The following is an 18,054-nucleotide window of genomic DNA, read 5'->3' on the forward strand; positions in this document are numbered from 1 at the left end:
CAAGAACTTGGGGATACCCTAATGAAGATATCGTATATAGAAGGTGGGCTTCTTGTTGTTGAGCATGGAGAAATAGACAAGTGCCTAAATAAGCTGATTATGTTTGATCTTGACATGACACTGATCTCAAAAAATACTGGTCAAACTTCTAAAGACTGGGAATACCTGTTTCCGCAAGTGCCTATGAAGATCAGAGAACTAAGTAAGCAAGGCTATTTTATTGGAATAGCTTCGAACCAGTCTCAGCTTATTCGTCTCAATGTTCTAGAGGAGTTTGTGGAGAAGGTATGCAATATCTTAGCCGATCTAGATGCTCCAATTGTCTTTCTAGCAGCATTGGAAAGGAATGAATATAGAAAGCCGTCGACAGGGATGTATGAATACATATGCCGAGAATATGTTGATGAATCAAAGATAACTAAGAAAATTTATGTTGGAGATGCCGTGAATTCCTCTCTTGGTCCTGGGCACACAAACTCATGCGATAGTAAATTTGCACACAATGCAGGAATGGAATTTAAGCATCCAGACGAGTTCTTCCGGGGAACTAAGTTAGTGTATTTTCATGAGAATTTTGACATTAGAAAATATAGAGAAGGAAGCTTCGAAACCGATGGCGAAAAGAAAATAATATTTGTTTTTGGAAGGAAAAAGCATTGTGGAAAGAGGTTCTTTGCCAAAAAGTATTTCCCAAACCATAGGATCATTAATGAAAAAGCATTTTCCAACATTCAGGAGAACTGTATACTGATTAACTGTGGAGACAGGCATTTAATTGAAACAATTATGGCCAGATATCCCGAACAGTATTCGATGTACTACCTAAACTATCCAAACGAGGTAATGAATTATCTAAAAACCCTGGCAGTTCTTTCTGGGGAAAAGGAAGAAGAGTTTGTTCCACTAGATGCTTGTACATTCAGTATAATTGAGAAGTACGGGGTAAAGGTCCCCTTTATATTTGATAGCTCCGGATTTGATGAGAAAAAGACAAAATTATCTAGGATGCAGCTGTAGTAATGCTTTATCCATTGCTCCTCTTAAATCTCCTCCCTGGCTATGGCGTTTTCTAGTATTTTTACTCTCTCTCGAACACTTGGAATTAAACTATAAAACTTCTTTTTCACCCTTTCACTTTTGTTACAAAAAACATTCTTTTCATAGAAATCTCTAAGGAATTTTACTCTGCCTGGCTCTATCAAACCTTCACAGTGATATCTTTCTTCTCTTTTGGAGTTTTTATAGAGCCCCAGACCCCAGGTAGAAGATGGTTTACTTCTTTTTGATCGATCTTCTTGGCTTGAAACATCCACTTCTTTGTTTTCGGATAAGAAAAAGCCGAGAGTATTCATTCTACCTTTGTTCTCCTCCAAGATATGTTTAATCAAACCCAGTAGACCAATTACAAGAAATATACAAATTTCTTAAGTTAGATTGGACACTCCGCTGTTTTGTCTTCATACCTAAAACATCTCTGAGGTTCAAATTAGAGAAGAGAAAGAAAAGAAGGATGATCAAGGTCCTTCTTGGAATAAGCTTTCTGTTAAGAAGTGTAAGGAGTACAAAAAATATAGCCCTTGAGAAGAGTTTAACACCATTTCGTAGATACTGCCAATCGGGATATAAATTCCCCGAAAAAGCAGAAAACTACAACCTCGAAAAGTTGTTTGTAATATTTAGACATGGTGCTAGAGCTCCGGTGCGAAATCTCACCAGGGAATGGGACAACCAGGAATGCATGCCCTGCAACTTCAATGATAATGTAATATCAGATTGTAAAAGAAAGAAGTGCTCTGAAGGAGACCTAACTCATAGAGGATTTGCCCAGATGATCACTCTTGGAAAATTCATAAAGAAAATTTATAAGCCACTTCTTTTCGATAAGCAGGTAAAGATGGAAAATATAAAGATGAGAGCTACAAAGATACCTAGAACGCATTCTTCTCTAGCTGGAGTTATAAGAGGCCTTACAGGAGACACCGAAATAGGAAATGTAGAAGTGCCTCAGAAAGACGATTCCCTTCTGAACACCCTGGGATGTGCTTCTACAAAGGAGAGAGAAGATGTCACAAGGCTCTTTGACAAGCCGAGTATAGTTCAAGACAATCAGACCTTCTCTCGGCATCCAAAACCACAGGAAAGGGCAGATCATTACTACACAAGTTTATGCAGTAGGGTAAACGTGGATTGTGCGGAGTTAAACTGTAATATAAAAAATGTGGAAGACCATATGAAGTCTGCAAACGATGCCTGGACATATATGGCAACAATTGGATCGAAAAACGTAGAGAATAGAAAACGTCTATTTGGAAGGTTTGCAAGGGATCTACTCATCGACATCGGAGAGGAAAAACAGATACTCCTTTATTCTGCTCATGATTCCTCTATGAGTGCAATACTTGTGGGCCTTGAAACAGACGTATTAGAATGGCCTTCATATGCATCTGCACTATTTATCGAAATATGGTGTAACACAGGAAAGCAGTATGTTAGAATGGTGTTTAACAACAGAGTTGTAAAGCCAAAGTCTTTTCTAGATGATTATATCCCAATAAGAGATTTCATGGAATTGATAAAGAGTAGTTCTGCTTCCAATCCTCAAGAAAAGACTTCCGAAAGCTCAAACATTGAGGAAAACAAAAATGCAGAAGAAGATAGATCTGAGAAGAGATGAACTTAGTATCATCAATAATTTTGTAAAATAAAACAATATCAACCAATAAAACAACTCATTTACTTCTTCCTATAGTCCAATCTAGTTTCTAGTTTCTTTGCATCTGCTATTTTCCTAACAGACTTAACAAAATCTTCATGTTTTACATAGTCTCTTTCGTCCTTCAAGGCAATCATACCTGCCTCCGTACATACATTTCTTAGATCTGCTCCGTTGAATCCTGCAGTTAGCTTCACCAATGAATCGTAATCAATTTCTTCAATAGCATTCATGAGTTTAGAATGAATCTTTAACACCTCCTTCCTCCCTTGTTCGTTAGGAAGTGGGATTTCAATCTTTCTGTCAAGTCTTCCAGGGCGAAGAAGTGCTGGGTCGAGTATGTCTGGCCTGTTTGTTGCCATAATAACCTTGACATTGTCGAGCTCATTAAACCCATCCAGTTGGTTGAGAAGCTCCATCAGAGTTCTTTGGACTTCCCTGTCCGAGGAACTGGACTCTCTGGATCTTTTTCCTCCAATAGCATCGATCTCGTCCATGAATATTATGCACGGCGCCTTCCTTTTCGCATAGGCAAACATCTCTCTAATCATACGCGAAGACTCTCCAATGTACTTCTCAATTAACGCAGAAGACACTACCTTCAAAAAATTCACATCCATTGTGGCTGCAACTATCCTTGCTAGTAAGGTCTTTCCTGTTCCAGGAGGTCCATACAGAAGAACCCCCTTAGGAGCTCGTACTCCAATTCTTTTGAATATATCTGGATTTTTCAAAGGGAGTTCTATCACCTCCCGAAGCTCTCTTATCTGGTCCTTAAGGCCTCCAACAGATTCAAAGGAAATGTTGTCTCCAGGGCTTTCTTCCCCCATCGAATGGATCATTGGATCCACTTCTCTGGGAAGTACCACCATAATCGTAAGAGTTGTGATGTCCAATGCCACCCTTGTTCCTGCTGTTATGTTCCTTCTGTCTATTGCCTTCATGCATCCGACAACGTATCTTGGCCCCTGGCTACTTTTGACGATGAACTTCTCGTCACTTAATTTTTCTAACACTTCGCCTATTATATGTCCCACTGTTTGTAGGGCCTTGACGTCATTTTCACTCTTCAGGTAATGTTTGTGAGTTTGCTTATATACCTCCTGCTCCATTTTCAATGCCTTGTATGCTTTTTCATTACTAAGCAAGGCTTGTGTATATTCTTCATAAAGCTTGTTTTTATCCTCCTGAAACATTAAAGGGCTCCACCTAACATGATTTACACATACATTTGACCCCACATGGAGGAGTATGAAATTTTGGAGATATACAGAGAAATATCGTCAAAAGGCACCTATGACTTCAAGATGTTTTTGTTTGATGGGAAAAAGATCTCGGTCAAGAAGGTTTCCGACGAAATGAAATCCAGGGTAAGAAAAGGAATGTGTTACAAAAACGACTGGATCTTGATTCAGGAAGATGAGGATGGAATAGTTTTCAAGGTTATTGAGCCAAGAGCTTATTCCTATGCATCTCTTTTTAAAAAGAAATTTGACTCAGATGCTTATCTCACCATCAGAGGAAATGAAGGCCCGGTTGGTTCGGGACTTTCCGAGAAAACAATTCCGAAGGACCCCAGTAAGCCAGAGCAATCTCCTGCTTCTGTAGTTCCAGAGGAACTTCCAGAAAGAATTCTTCTCCCGTTTCTGAACGATACCCTTCCCTATAGTGTCCTTGAAATACCTGTAATGAACAAGGATCTACTTAATGGACAAAAGGTTAAATCCAATGAACTTGTTTTGCCTGATTCCTTCAATCCCGTTGACGTGAACAGATGGAATAACCGGAGTTCTCGCCTCTCTCCAATAATTGGAAGGGTCATATACAAAACTAGAATGAGCTCTGTAACTTATACCCGAAAATATCCCTATTATTTTTTTATTCTTCAGACTTCCAGACTAAACATCATCAAAGTGTTTGTTTGGGGAGAAGACCTCCCATATTCCTCCATGAAAGTTGGAGATAAAATCTGTTTGTCCAAGTGTAGGAAGAAACCTAACATTGAAGGCCCTTCTATTGTCGAGCATAACAGATTTACAGAGGCAAGGTATTTTCGATGTAAGGAGGTTAGTGCTAAGGAGATATTTAGAATTGAGTTGAACGAACCGAAGGAAGCATTTAAGTCAATATTTTCCGATGCATCGGGAAAGGTCGAATACCTAAGTGTTTTGAATAGGAGATGTTCAGGGTTTCTCGAAGAATACTATTTGATCCGAATGGGGAAACATAAGATCCTTTTGTTCTACAATTCATCTAAGGAATTCCATGAGATCGAGGTTGGAAAACATGTTAGAATCACCAATCTGAGGATTTCAAGGCGTGGAAGATCGGAGTTTTATATTTCTACGATCTATACACAGATCGAATTCAGCGATGGCATTTCTTCTCCTCTTGTGATACAGGACGGGGATATTGTCTCAAAGCTTGATGACGAGGGGAAAGATACCAGAAAAAGAAGCAAGATGGCAACGAATTTTGAGGAGTCTGAAGACGAAGACAACTTCTTGGAAAAAAAAGAGAATAGTTCCTTTCAATGTAACCTTATATTTGGAGCCATGGGGTATGTTCCGGACGACTTCTCGAATATTGAGGAGATGTATCTGTCTAGGAAAGAGGAGATATCTGGAGAGATGTGCGAGATAGTTCCTTTCATGCCGCCTTTGGAAATAAATCTGAAGGACATTTACGACGAAGCGGAAAAGCTGATGCTAAATGAGTCGAAGAAATTCATAGTTGATGGAATGCTGGTTGATGTTGATTTTTCAAACTTCATATTTGATGAACCACCAACTCTCATGGATGGTACATCTGTAACCTATTTCTGTAACGGAGCCTTAACCCACCAACTCCCGGGATATGTAAGTATATGCAACGAGATAACGATTGTTGTTTACTTGTTCAACAACTTCTGGATGGACGAGTTTGACTTAGAATCATTGTATAAGCTGGGTGGATGCTCCTCACTTGAAGAGTTAAAGAGCATGAGAGGAAGAGAAATGAAATTTGTGATTGATGCCTTTCGAGCTTCAGAAGAAACTGTGATATTTTGTTTAACTAAGGTTTTTAAATAGAAACAAAGGAGACTTTTGAGTTTTGGGTCTATGAAATTTCGTGAGATTTCCCTCCCTATCGATGGCCGAATTTCATCCAAGCCTATTCAGGAGAAAGAATCGGCCCGAAGACATTTCTGAGGCAGTGACAGAGGTCAAGTCTACATCAATACCACAGAACACACTTTATGAAGAACCCTTAGTCTCACAGCATCGGGCAAAGAAAAAGTATGTGACAGTGTACGGATTCACAGCAGGAAACCTCGATGCAGTGATGGATACTGTTAAGTCCTGTGGAGAAGTTCTAGAAGTTGAATATGGAAGGAACTGGATAAATGTTTTGTTCGATAACGAAGACAGTATAAAGAGATGTCTGAGACTAAACACTACGATGATCGAGGACGAGATTGTGGGGACTTTCAGACAAGGAGGAGGAATTATTGATTCCAGCGATATTTTTGTAAGGAAGAAGGGGGTTTTTACGTCTATAATGGAATATCTGTTTGGAGATTAAATCTGCTTCTTTAGAGCTTCTTGCCAACGATGTTGTTCAATTACTGAATGGTTTCCGAAGGATATTTGAAATTCCCTCCGGTTTCACCCAGGAAGAATGGATTATGAGCCTGTAATGAACAAGCTCATAAAAAAAGTAGTAAGGAAGTTTTACGAGCCCCAACATGTAGTTATTACTGACATTCTGCTTCATAAGACTCTTCTCTACGATGCGGAGCTCTGCGGGAGGATGAAGATGCTTTCGAAGGAAGTTAATCGTCTGATAATAAGACTGAAGGAAGATAAGATTGTTAAGTATGAGACAAAGGTGGAAAATAGAGAGGACAATGGACAAGTTCTTCGCACTGTGTATTACATAAACTATGCAGAGGTCCGAGACGTCATCAAGTATAAGATATTTAAAATGACAAAGAATCTAGAGAACAATATAAAGATGGCACAGACAGAAGGATATATATGCATGGAATGTGGGCGGGAGTACAGTTCTTTGGATGCTCAGAGTCTTATGGAGAACTATGTGTTCAAATGCGAGGATTGTAAAGGAGATCTTGCGGAAAACAAGAAGGATAGGAGCGCCGACTGCACGATGTATTCCAACTTGATGTCCGAGCTGGATGATATTATTCTCCTCCTGAAGGAAACAGACAAGTTCAGCATCCCGTCTTTGGACTATTTCCAAGTTCTTCAGATGAAGAAAGAAAAGGAAACCAAACAAATGCCTAGCAAAAAGGAAGAGCAGGTGTCTGAGATGGCGCTTCCTGTTGTGGAGGAGTTTGAGATGGGAGAGTCCTACACTGCTAGTGATAGGGAAGATCAAAAAAAGGAAGTGAAGATAGAAGAATACGTTACAGTGAACGGAACCAAGAAACTGTTCTCCGATGTTACTGAGGAAGACAAAGAGATGATGAACGAGGCTGAATATGAAGAATATTATGATATCTATTCTAAATACTATGACAATGGAAACTGATAGTAAATGTGAAGTAAACTCTAACTTATTATTTTTGAAATATTTTAGGAGAAGGATGGGACTTTCTATGGATGAAAACAGCAGGATGAAGGTAGAATCTTTTGAAAGGTTGGATGAGGAGAGAAGAAGTGTTGAGGAATACTTTCCGGCAGAAAATATCTCGAACTTGGAAGTGAACAGGATTATGGAGACTATCGACATGGTAAAAAGAGAAGCGGCCAAAGATTCAGAAACTCTTTCCAAGGCTATTCACGAAGCTACTGAATGTTTAGATCTACTCCAGGGACTTTTAAGGTGGGGTGCGCAATCACTAGAAGAAGGATCAGACCTTATGAGGAATATACTTATTTGGCTTAGAATCCGAAGGTCTCGTTTTAGCATTGCCACTGTTGAGATTTTAGAAGGGTTTTTGAAGCTAGGCTCTAACCAAATTGATGAAGACTTGAGCCAAGAGGAAGAAGAATATCTTGTTAGAATACTTGAGGAAATCAGAGAATACATAGAAGAGAATATATTGGGATGCAATAGAGATTCCATCCGTATGTTTCTCTTCCGAATCTTTCTTAAGTCAAGCAAGGCTGGAGACACCACGAAAGTGTTTGCCTTTGAGTTATATTCCCGAGTTGCCATACCTGCCCAGCACGAGGAGTTTGGGGTCATTATTCATGAAATAGACAGCTTAGACCTATTTAGTATTGGAGAAATGAATTTCAGAGACTACACTATTCTGAAGATATACAGAAATGTAGTGTTCCGAGAGTCGAAGATAATTGAAGAGAGCCATGACCGTTTGGTCAATATTCTGTTCGAAAAGCTCCTTTCTTATCTTCCTAGCCGTAGCTCCGAGCGCGCCTTTTCACTAATTAGCTATTCTTCTTCTTGTTCTCAGATCCTATGTGTATCTCTATCACTCTGCTACTTGAAAGAGCTGAGTGAAAACAGAAAGAGCCTTGACTCCAAACTTCTGATTCTTTTTATTGAAAACATGGTGAGGATTGGGAGGAAAAAAGAGTATGGGGAGGAGGAAATTGCATATTTCAAATGTAAGTTTGGAAGCCTTGAGCCTCGGGTGGCTGTGCTCAGAGTTATAAAGTCCTTTGTGATTTTACTACTACGGATAATAGATCAAAAAGAACATAAATCCCGAATAAAAGCAGCCAAGGTTCTTTGTGGAATTCAGCTCCATGGAATGGCAATTGGAAGAAAAATGTTTCTGAAAATCTTGAGGATTGCAAGAAAGTACATGGAAGACAGACGGGTTACCATTATGAAGGGAGTGATAAACATTATTGGCCAGTTTGATCTGGCTGCTTTGGCTAAGGAAATGCAAAGAATACACTCTATCTTGGCAAAGAAGGAAATGTTTGATAAAGTTAAAGATTCCTTTCAAACTGAAACATGCTATAGAGCATACATAGACCTGCTTAGCAACAAAGATACAAGGGATATTGAATACCGAATTGAAGACATCAAGCTACTTGCAAGGATCTTTTACTCTTATGAGAATAAGAGTGTTTGTAAGTTCATGAGAATTACCGTGTTTTCTATTGAGGATGTGTTTGTTGCGGAATTTGCTGCTTTGTACTCTGAGTTTCATCCGAACAGTATTGATGAGGTTTATGCAGCTTCAATCCTCTTGGACTCCAGAGAAGAAATAACAAGAGGCAAAAATGTCTTGTTCTATAACAATGTCTTGAGGATACTTATGAATCTAAGATCAAGATTTTCTTCGGAGTTAAGGAGAAGGCTGGTAGTATTTCTTCGAAAACTTGTTTTCTATAGTCCATACACAAGGAATGCTGGAATGCTTATAAACCTCTTAGGATATGGGGGGATTGAATTTCCTAGAAGAACCGACTACTTTGTAGCAATACTTGGTTCTTGTGGGAGTCCATACATGAGAGACTACTTCCCTGGATATTCATGGTCTCCAAACAAAGAGCTTGGACTTGTATACAACCTTCGGTTCGACCCGGCATTTGGAACAGCATATAAGTGGAAGCTGGAAGAGATTTTATCTAGAATGAATTGCAGCCTTGATGGAAAGGAGGCATTGGTGTGTGCTGAGCTTCTCTTATTCCTGAGCGAGACGATCGAACTTAATGAAGGAGCCAAATCCTATACTCTTGCCTTTGAACTGGTGGCAAACAACAGCAACTTTATAGTCTGGGGAGCTAAGTCAAATTGTATAAGTGTATCTAAGGAAGCCAATGTTTTACTAAAGAAAGCGACAAAGGCAGGAGCCATTCTCCCCCACATTTCTATTCCAATAGTGTTTTCCTACTATCTTGTTTCTCCAGAGATGGTCTACACATACTTCGAAACGACTTTAAGTGTTATTCGAGAGGCAATTGAGAACAAAAGATTGATGTTTAAGGAAAAAGGTCAAATTCTTGAGTTCCAAATGGTATATGATATTTATGTCCATTCTAAGCACAAGTCCAGGCTTGTAGACAAATTACTGGAGGTATTTGATGAATGCCCCATCAAAACATATTATCTCATGAGCCAGGCAGTAAAATTTGAAAAAAAGGATCGTTTTAAAATCATGAAATGTGTAGATGGTATGGTTCACTCCTATGACCCAGACAAAAGCAGAGTGCTTCTAAAGCTGCACTCCCTATTTTCCGAAGTTTTTATTTCAAGTAGGTCAAAAAAGGAAATGAGGATCTCTAACGAGAATGTTCTCTTTGAAGAGAATGCATCACTGGATGACATAGATAATCTGAGGCTGCTTAGAGTTAAATAAATACATTGAATATGGATTCACCATTAAAGATTCGACAAGAAATCTGGTTCCACCGAGATTCGAACTCAGATTACTGGATTCAAAGTCCAGGGTGCTAACCATTACACTATGGAACCTTAAGGTGCCTTGCAAAGAGACTCCTTGCAGATAATTCCCGGCTTTAGACTGTAGAGGATGATCCCTAATAATTTTTAAGAGAATTATCTCCCCAACATGAACATGAAATGCATTCGAGAGAAGATAGAAAAGGCCAAACCCCATTTTGTGAAAGCAGCCTCAGATACTCTTCAGGGATATATTTTTGGGTGCATGGTAGGCGTGTTTTCCTCATCGGAGAGGCCATCTTTCAAGAATATTCACGAGTCTGGAAAGTCGTTTGCAAAGATTAGTATGGTATACTCCACAACAGAATCAGCTCTTCAGCTTTATGGATCAGAAAACGCACCGCTTAACAGCCTTATAAGCGGTATGGTTGCCGGAGGCCTTGGGGTGAGGGACAAGTCCAAAAAATCTATTTTAACTGGAGCAGCATCTTTTGGGCTATACACAGGAATGTCCAGTGTTTTTCCCACGAAGGGACAGAAGTAAGATGAGGGCTTAAATCTTTCTTATGTTATAGGAAAATAAAAGCCGATAGGGCGACTGGACATATGTAAGGAACAAATGGATATGTCTGAGAAGGTTTTCCGATTGAAAGACATCTCCAAGGATGGTTCTTCTTCATCATAACGAAAAGTAGGTTTGAAGAGAGAAATGAGACTGAATGCAAATTAAAATTAAATTATTTAGCAATATGGACTTATTTATTAGGCCCCGATGAGCCGATTTAAATGATGGAATCTAAAATCTATTATCATGATAAACAAAATGATACCAAACGCCTAAATTGATTAATATTAGCAATGAATAGATATATTGGCTGGAAACAAACGGGAATTACTATAAATGGACAAACATTAATTATCGGTCCCTTGTAAATGAACAAAATTTTTGGGTATATAAAAACATATGAGGAGGCTTGTTTAGTAGTGCATGCCGTGAGATTAGGATACTTCAGTACGATAGAAGGAAGGTTAGCTCCCGAGGAGCGAGAAAAAATCAGGTCGGGAGACATATTCTGCTTTGTGGAGTCACCAAACGGCATCAAAAGATGGACAGACGGAAAGACATGGTCTCCATCTAAGATCCATGGGCAGTTTCTTTTGTATCAGGAGGTTCCCAAGCATATGAACAAAAGTGCAATTGGGAAAAGAAACCGCCAAAAGTCCCTTCTAGGGATAAGTAAGAGAGGAAGAACACGGGAAAAGATCATCAACTGGGACGACAAACTTTCTCTTAACAAGAAAACGATTTCAATCTGCCTGCAGAATAAAACCTACCATGTGATAGCATACTTCAGACCGATGTTCTTTAGGATGTCTCTGATAAAAGTCCCTCTTTTCAGCCATATGGATATGGCACTGAAGATATACCCAGAATTGCTCTCCGACGAGTTTCTTAGGACTATGACTACCAAAAAAGACCTTTATTCGAAATTCAAGCTACCATTTCCTTCCAAACAGATGATATTTCCAGAAGTCAAGAGACATTCCTTAGAAGAAATAGCAAGTAGTGTATTAACGGAATGGATGCAAGAGAAGATCAAAAGCAGCGATGTAGAGAAGAAATATATTTACTTGTGCAATAGTAATAAATGATAGTCTCATTTGTTTGTACTTTTCAAATTAGAAATCACCAATCCCCACATGAACGAGGTGGATGCATTGCTTAGAGAGATTAGAATAGATTGGGAAACCCTCATCACAGAGGACTTCAATCCTCTGAGACAGGCCCTGAAGAATAAAAACAATTCTGTAGAGGCTTCAAATTTCAGGAATCTCTTCCACAAGGTTGAAAAGGCAATGGAAGAGATCATAGAAGGAAACTACAAGGGATTTAGTGACTCGGTTCTCTCGTATATGGAGTCCTATTACCTCAACAAGAAGTGCTATGATAGCATCCAAGAGATATTTAGAACGACAAAGGAGTTGTCTGAGATGAAGATAGAGGTGAAAGATATGATTAAGGAATATGAAGACGTGGTGGTTTTTGAGGCCAAGGAGAAGATTTGCCTCACACTTCTTGAGGTTAGAAGAAACTTCAGGGAGTTTTGTGAAATCAGAGACAAGATTGAAAACAACATAAAGAGAAATATCGAAGATCCGGATATGAGTCTTAGACTTCTTGAGGCTTCCAAGAAGATCAGAGACATATTCGATCTAATAAATGAAAACAGATTGATAGACCTAGATTGCATCAGGAAGTTTAGAAACGACGTAAACTCAGAGGCCGAAGACCTAATGAGATTGATTTACAGTAGGATCAACAAGTTTGTTTTCCAGAACGAATGCAAGTATCAGGAGGATTTTAGATGCATTGTAGTTTTGAATGCCTTGCAAGGCCTTGAGAAGTATCAAGCGGACAATCTTGAGAAAGAGTACTTCAAGGTGGTAGAATCGGCAATTGAAGAGGTAGAGAAAAGTAAGGTAGAGAATAAAGCAGAAGTGCTAGCAAAGGTTATTATGGGAAGAACCAAGGTGATTATTCGTAATTTCAAGACGTTGTTTGAGATGGCAGATACTTCTTTTGAGGGTCTTCATGAAAAGTTGAAGAACTTTTTTGGGGAGGAGGAACCTGTGCTGAGGATCTACAGCCCAAGATGCCAGGAAACTGTTGAGTTGGCTATAAACAAGGTGATTCGAAGGTTTGTTCTGGAGTACATAGAGGATCCCGAAAAGCGTTGCTATGAAGAGATGTTTCGGGCGGAAAACTTTGTTGATGATATCGATTACGGCTCTGTGTTTGAAAGCAAATATCTTATCCATGAAAAAATGACTAGGGCCACAAAGCTCCAGACAGTATTTTCCGAGAATTTTAGGAGGATCCTCTCTTCAAGTGTAGAGATAGCAATCTACATGGAAAAGTATGCCGTTAGTTCTGAGATGAAGAAGTATCTAAGAAATGTTCTGAACGAGAAGTATGTGAAGGAGAAGGAGAACTGGGCGGAAAGGCAAATAATTTGTATATTTAACAACGATGAGTGGCATGGAAACGACTACATCAATTATCGGTTGTCTTTTTACACAAAATACCAAGAGATCATTGCAGACATTTCTTCTCATCCAGATCTTTGCAATATTTCCACAATCTCAGGCTTTTTGGACGACTTTCTTGAGAAAAGATTTGATGAGTATTTTAGCAACATTTTCAGGTCCGATTTGATCAGAGAATGTCTCTCGAACGGAAACACCAAGGAAGAGGCTGTGGAAGCCTTCAAAAACTCCTTGCTTACAAGGGACATAGACAGGAATTTCCTATTTTTTCAAAAACGATGCTACGAAAATATGTTTTTTGGTTTAGAAACATTGAAAGACATCAACAAATCCATCAAGGGAAGGAAGTTGGAGGCCTTACTCTCCTCGGCACTTACAAGATCGAAGTTCCAGGTTGTTTTGGAAATACTGTATTTTTTCGATCTGTTCTATCGTGAAGGTAATTACGCCAACAAAAACGATTACTATTTGCATAGAATATTAGGAGTGGTTGAAAACCTATATGGACCGGCCTCCTGCTTAGGTGTTCAATCTGAGTACTTCAGCTTTGTATTTGAATGCCTGAACTTTTACATACAAAAGAATGTTATAAGATTGAATGTAAGATCTGTAGAAGAGTTAAAGTCTTTTCTTGAGAAATTGAGACTATTGGATGAAATCTTGGGGTTTATCGGTGGAGAGGATAGCCTGAATGGAACGGTTGCCTTCATCGAAGGAGTTATATCTGGTAACTGTAAAAGCGAAAGTGGAAGAAAGTTAAGAACCAAGATTGTAAAGAAATGATGTAAAACGATGTTTCGTCAGTTTACAAACAATAGGCCGATAGATTTTGCTGGTTGGTTTTTAAGATATATGTTGGGGAAAAAGCAACTCTGATGAGTTCCCGAGAACTAGCAACGTTTATTCCAGGATATTCTAACGGAGACTTATCCGAAAGCTCCTTTGGTGACAAGATAATTGTCAGGGATCAAAGTAATGTCTGTGATGAGAACATGGATATAGAGGATGTATGGAGTGCAGATATATTGCCCCATTCATGGTATCAAGAACGAATTCTTGGCAATTATAAAGAAGGAAAAAGGTATGCAGACAAGATGATAAAGGCTGAAGCTAAAGACATATATAGGATATCTCCTGGGAAACTCTCGAAGGCTTTGACTTCCATCGATTTATCAATTCTCCGAAGAATCACACCTAATGAATTGGTTGATTACGATGGAACTGGAGACATCAAATGTAGAAATATAAGACATATGAGATCGAAGAACGCAGGTCTGACAAACTTCGTCTCTCACGAATTACTGAAAGAAGGAAATTACAAATACTTCTTCCGGGTCTTGAAACATCTGAAAAAGATAGGAAATTACAACTCGTTTTACTGTGTTGTGAGAGCATTTCAAATGCAGAAGCTGGATACAAAAAGATTGGATACTTTGTCTAGGCATATCGAGAAAAGCGCAAGTTATTTTGATATGAGACAAGTCCTGGATGACCTGACCACAACTGATATGTTTCTTATATGTCCCATGGATGTCTATATAAGAGATGTAGAGGAATCCAACAGAACCAAAAACAATGAGGTGGCGTCGATGAGGTTCTGTAGACTCGTGGAAATACTGATAAAGCTACAGGGTCAAGCCTCCAATGTTCGAATCTCGTACGCAAATGAACACTTCCTACTTAGTAAGTTTTGGTATCATCTTCAAAAGGAGATGGCTTCTGATAGAGAGTTTGGCATAAAAAGATACGAAGGGCAATTTTTACTTATATGAGAAAAGCTACGAGCGTTGGGTCTGTTAAATAAAAGCTTGAATATTTCTTCGGGGTTTTATGGAGGAATTTGAAGCACAGATTCCTATAGACTGTCTGTGTTGTACATCCTCGGCCTTAATTGCAGGGGGATATCTATTTCATGAGGAAACAAGAAGTGGGAAGATATATTTCTACGATCTTGAAAGCATGGAGATTCAAGACGAATTTGAGACATCAGGAACTCTTGACATTAAGATTAATGCCCAGACCCTATATTCTGCGAATTCTAGAGACGTTTCTGCAATAAATATCGGTAGTAAAAGTATCATCAAAACAGACACAAGGGATATTAACACATATCTGGAGATTAATGGAGACGAAGTATTTGTTTCCGACATTGGAGGAAGAGTTAGTGTTTATGATAAAGACATTACTGTGAGAAAGGTTGTAAAGCTTGGTGAGGCGCCAATCTGGGTGCTTAAAGGAAGATGTAAGGAGTTGATGTGCGGGTCGGAGGATGGAGAGCTCAGATTTGTAGACATGAGAACGTGGTCCGAACACCACCGAATGAAAAGAGCTTCCGGGGTTATATCAATATATGAACACTTGGAATATTTATATGTAGGGTCATATGATGAGCATATAGAAATTGTTGATAAAAGAATGTATGAGGTTGTGAGGAAGGTAAAAGTTGGAGGAGGTGTATGGAGGATCTTTGAGAAAGACAAGACATTCTTTCTGTCTTGTATGTATGAAGGGCTGAAGGTTTGCGATGGTGACTTAAATATTGTGAAAGAGTTTCCGACGAACTCAATTGCATATGGACTAGCTTCCTCAGACAAGGAGCTTTTCTTTACATCGTTTTATGATAAGAAAATATGCAAACTTAGGTTCCAGGACCTAAAAGATATTGTGGAGGGAGAAGACTATTTTTGAAGCAAGGGTTGGATTCGGCTGATAGGATGTCCAAGGTTTTAAAAAGTTGATTTGTTTACCCTCAACATGAAGATAAACATTCAGCATCTGAAGAACAAGTTTGTTGTCGAGGTGGACAACCTGGATATTACAATAGAAGAGCTTAAGAAAAAACTTGAAGAGAACATGGGGGAGTCTGTCCGAATTCCTGCTGGAGAACAAACCTTGATTTTTGAGCGCGAAAAGCTTGAGGATGGAAAGAAACTCAGCGATTATGTAAAAGGATCGACTGAGGAGATAAAGTTATTTGTTATCAAGCAGCACAGGAATCCAAATCCCATATCAAAGCCGGGGAACATTTATCAAAATGCAAGTAACCCATCCGATGCTCAGTCACAACCACAAGGAGGAAACCACTATGGAGGACATGGACAATCAACACCTAATCCATATACGGCCTTTGTACCTCCGTATGGTGGATATGGATCTCCCCAGCAGATGTACGGCCAAATGCCTTATGGATATGGATCTCCTCATCAGATGTACAGCCAAATGCCTTATGGATATGGATCTCCTCATCAGATGTACAGCCAAATGCCCTACGGATACGGGTTCCCCCAAGGAAGTGGATCTCCAGGACAAGGGGATGGATACAATGAAGCATTTTCAAATGCAATGATGCAGCAGATGGAGCAGATGCTTAACAACCCAACCTTATTGGAACAAGTGTTAAGTATACAGAACCCAAACATGACTCCTGAACAGAAGGAAGAGCAAAAGAAAATGCTAAAAGAAGCCTTGAATATGATGAAGGCCAATCCATCTCTGTTCCAACAGGCACTTACACCAGAAAGGTTGAATTGGGCACTGAGCACAATGAACGGCGGAGGATATGGAGGGATGTTTCCATCATTTCCTCCAGGAAACATGGGGAACTTCAACCAAAGAGATCCACGTGCGCCATGGATGTATGGATACCCCCCTCCAGGATACGGAAGCCCAAGACCAGACCCCCAAGCCGACGAACAAATACATCTGGTACAGCTAGAGCAACTCAAAGCAATGGGGTTTGAAGACGAGGAAGCTGGAAAGGCCCTAAGGGAGGCGAAGGGTGATATAAACAAGGCCCTGGACATTCTTCATGAAAGTAAAAAAAAGAAGAGCCAAGAAAACGCTGAGCCCCCTTCGAAGAATTAAATGTTCTGCAGCACATTCCTTCTTCCTAATCTATGGTCTTATCTGTGTATCCTTGGCGAAGGTTCATAGAAGGGTCGGAAGGGAGAACGGTTTATTATTAAATTAATGGTTTCTAGTGACCTTGTCAAATTGCTCATCAAGACGCTCTTTGTCACTCAATAAGGTCTTATTTTGAAGAAAAACCCTTCTAATATCGCCATTGGAAATCTCAAGGTCATAATCTATAGCCGACAAAACCAACTTCTCTATTTGAAAGATTTCTCTAGGATTCATCTCCTGGAGGAATCGGATACTAGGACTTGGACCATCAAAAATAAATTTCAATCCCATGAAGCAGCAAACAAAAAAAAACTTAATTAGCCTTTTACAATTACTAAATGCAATCCCAATCTTTTTGACATACTTCTCGAGATAAATATATCCCGAAATTAAAACCAAAGGCAGTTCTTGAGCAACCTTGAATATTGATTCTATTAACAGGATAGATCCCACGTTTCTATGGTCCAGAAATCGGAGTATTACAGAGTTGATAAGGCCGAAGTTGAATCTTATTCCTCTTTCTTGGCCGAAGATGGACACAAGAAATACGTCCATTGGAAAGCCAGCATATGATCTTAGGGATGCATTGGATCCAGGAGATGAAGCACTGTTGTAACCAGGTGTTTTTTTGTTTATTGCGCCATCCACCCCGCCACTTTTTTTTCTGATTCTACTGGTGGATTGTTTAAGCTCATTCCTGGAGTCCGCCTTATATGAAGGTATGACTGGCATCCACATATCTTCCGCTACTTTCCTTTCTATTCCAATGGTCCTTATGCATCTCTTTCTGAGCAAGGAATACAGATGGCTTTTCCCCCTCATTACAAAACACTCTACCGGCAATCTTCCCTTTTATAATTGTTCAGAATTATTTTGTTTAATATATTCACTAATCATTAATTTATGATTATTTTTACTCTTTCCTCTATCCAATTGCTTGTGGGAGACTTTACAGACTCCTATTTATATTCTATCTTAATTAAATGCTATAAATAACCAAATTATAAAACTTCAAAATTAACATTGATTTAAAGCTTGATGTGTAGATTTAACTTATTAACCCC

At 39.2% G+C, this 18,054-nt stretch overlaps 15 protein-coding genes and 1 non-coding gene across 16 annotated transcripts; 12 read left to right on the forward strand and 4 right to left on the reverse strand.

Moving 5' to 3' along the window:
* Positions 1-21: 21 nt before the first annotated feature.
* Positions 22-1,017, forward strand: Eint_070090 (DNA 3'-phosphatase; the record flags this gene model as incomplete). Its single annotated transcript, XM_003073088.1, has 1 exon — positions 22-1,017. One exon carries the CDS (start codon positions 22-24, stop codon positions 1,015-1,017), a length of 996 nt encoding a protein of 331 aa, XP_003073134.1.
* A 23-nt stretch (positions 1,018-1,040) lies between these two features.
* Positions 1,041-1,352, reverse strand: Eint_070100 (uncharacterized protein; the record flags this gene model as incomplete). Its single annotated transcript, XM_003073089.1, has 1 exon — positions 1,041-1,352. One exon carries the CDS (start codon positions 1,350-1,352, stop codon positions 1,041-1,043), a length of 312 nt encoding a protein of 103 aa, XP_003073135.1.
* Positions 1,353-1,510: 158 nt separating this feature from the next.
* On the forward strand, positions 1,511-2,674 carry Eint_070110 (acid phosphatase precursor; the record flags this gene model as incomplete). Its single annotated transcript, XM_003073090.1, has 1 exon — positions 1,511-2,674. One exon carries the CDS (start codon positions 1,511-1,513, stop codon positions 2,672-2,674), a length of 1,164 nt encoding a protein of 387 aa, XP_003073136.1.
* A 59-nt stretch (positions 2,675-2,733) lies between these two features.
* Eint_070120 (26S proteasome regulatory subunit 10) lies at positions 2,734-3,909 on the reverse strand (the record flags this gene model as incomplete). The annotated part of the gene is made up of 1 exon (XM_003073091.1): positions 2,734-3,909. One exon carries the CDS (start codon positions 3,907-3,909, stop codon positions 2,734-2,736), a length of 1,176 nt encoding a protein of 391 aa, XP_003073137.1.
* Positions 3,910-3,954: 45 nt separating this feature from the next.
* On the forward strand, positions 3,955-5,784 carry Eint_070130 (uncharacterized protein; the record flags this gene model as incomplete). The annotated part of the gene is made up of 1 exon (XM_003073092.1): positions 3,955-5,784. The coding sequence occupies one exon, from the start codon at positions 3,955-3,957 to the stop codon at positions 5,782-5,784; it is 1,830 nt and encodes a 609-aa protein (XP_003073138.1).
* A 61-nt stretch (positions 5,785-5,845) lies between these two features.
* Positions 5,846-6,277, forward strand: Eint_070140 (uncharacterized protein; the record flags this gene model as incomplete). The annotated part of the gene is made up of 1 exon (XM_003073093.1): positions 5,846-6,277. One exon carries the CDS (start codon positions 5,846-5,848, stop codon positions 6,275-6,277), a length of 432 nt encoding a protein of 143 aa, XP_003073139.1.
* A 96-nt stretch (positions 6,278-6,373) lies between these two features.
* Eint_070150 (transcription initiation factor TFIIE subunit alpha) lies at positions 6,374-7,246 on the forward strand (the record flags this gene model as incomplete). The annotated part of the gene is made up of 1 exon (XM_003073094.1): positions 6,374-7,246. One exon carries the CDS (start codon positions 6,374-6,376, stop codon positions 7,244-7,246), a length of 873 nt encoding a protein of 290 aa, XP_003073140.1.
* Positions 7,247-7,313: 67 nt separating this feature from the next.
* On the forward strand, positions 7,314-9,995 carry Eint_070160 (uncharacterized protein; the record flags this gene model as incomplete). Its single annotated transcript, XM_003073095.2, has 1 exon — positions 7,314-9,995. The coding sequence occupies one exon, from the start codon at positions 7,314-7,316 to the stop codon at positions 9,993-9,995; it is 2,682 nt and encodes an 893-aa protein (XP_003073141.2).
* Positions 9,996-10,039: 44 nt separating this feature from the next.
* Eint_070170 lies at positions 10,040-10,111 on the reverse strand. The gene has a single exon. It is a non-coding gene; the product is annotated as a tRNA-Gln (tRNA).
* A 97-nt stretch (positions 10,112-10,208) lies between these two features.
* Eint_070180 (translocase Tim22/17-like protein) lies at positions 10,209-10,583 on the forward strand (the record flags this gene model as incomplete). The annotated part of the gene is made up of 1 exon (XM_003073096.1): positions 10,209-10,583. One exon carries the CDS (start codon positions 10,209-10,211, stop codon positions 10,581-10,583), a length of 375 nt encoding a protein of 124 aa, XP_003073142.1.
* Positions 10,584-10,972: 389 nt separating this feature from the next.
* Eint_070190 (gluconate transport-inducing protein) lies at positions 10,973-11,692 on the forward strand (the record flags this gene model as incomplete). The annotated part of the gene is made up of 1 exon (XM_003073097.1): positions 10,973-11,692. The coding sequence occupies one exon, from the start codon at positions 10,973-10,975 to the stop codon at positions 11,690-11,692; it is 720 nt and encodes a 239-aa protein (XP_003073143.1).
* Positions 11,693-11,740: 48 nt separating this feature from the next.
* On the forward strand, positions 11,741-13,870 carry Eint_070200 (uncharacterized protein; the record flags this gene model as incomplete). Its single annotated transcript, XM_003073098.1, has 1 exon — positions 11,741-13,870. The coding sequence occupies one exon, from the start codon at positions 11,741-11,743 to the stop codon at positions 13,868-13,870; it is 2,130 nt and encodes a 709-aa protein (XP_003073144.1).
* A 92-nt stretch (positions 13,871-13,962) lies between these two features.
* On the forward strand, positions 13,963-14,859 carry Eint_070210 (uncharacterized protein; the record flags this gene model as incomplete). Its single annotated transcript, XM_003073099.1, has 1 exon — positions 13,963-14,859. One exon carries the CDS (start codon positions 13,963-13,965, stop codon positions 14,857-14,859), a length of 897 nt encoding a protein of 298 aa, XP_003073145.1.
* Positions 14,860-14,917: 58 nt separating this feature from the next.
* On the forward strand, positions 14,918-15,775 carry Eint_070220 (uncharacterized protein; the record flags this gene model as incomplete). The annotated part of the gene is made up of 1 exon (XM_003073100.1): positions 14,918-15,775. One exon carries the CDS (start codon positions 14,918-14,920, stop codon positions 15,773-15,775), a length of 858 nt encoding a protein of 285 aa, XP_003073146.1.
* Positions 15,776-15,841: 66 nt separating this feature from the next.
* Eint_070230 (uncharacterized protein) lies at positions 15,842-16,951 on the forward strand (the record flags this gene model as incomplete). Its single annotated transcript, XM_003073101.1, has 1 exon — positions 15,842-16,951. One exon carries the CDS (start codon positions 15,842-15,844, stop codon positions 16,949-16,951), a length of 1,110 nt encoding a protein of 369 aa, XP_003073147.1.
* A 102-nt stretch (positions 16,952-17,053) lies between these two features.
* Positions 17,054-17,812, reverse strand: Eint_070240 (uncharacterized protein; the record flags this gene model as incomplete). The annotated part of the gene is made up of 1 exon (XM_003073102.1): positions 17,054-17,812. The coding sequence occupies one exon, from the start codon at positions 17,810-17,812 to the stop codon at positions 17,054-17,056; it is 759 nt and encodes a 252-aa protein (XP_003073148.1).
* Between the last annotated feature and the right edge of the window lie 242 nt (positions 17,813-18,054).

The sequence above is a fragment of the Encephalitozoon intestinalis genome, chromosome VII, assembly GCF_000146465.1.
Source record: "Encephalitozoon intestinalis ATCC 50506 chromosome VII, complete sequence".
Lineage (NCBI taxonomy): Eukaryota > Fungi > Microsporidia > Unikaryonidae > Encephalitozoon > Encephalitozoon intestinalis.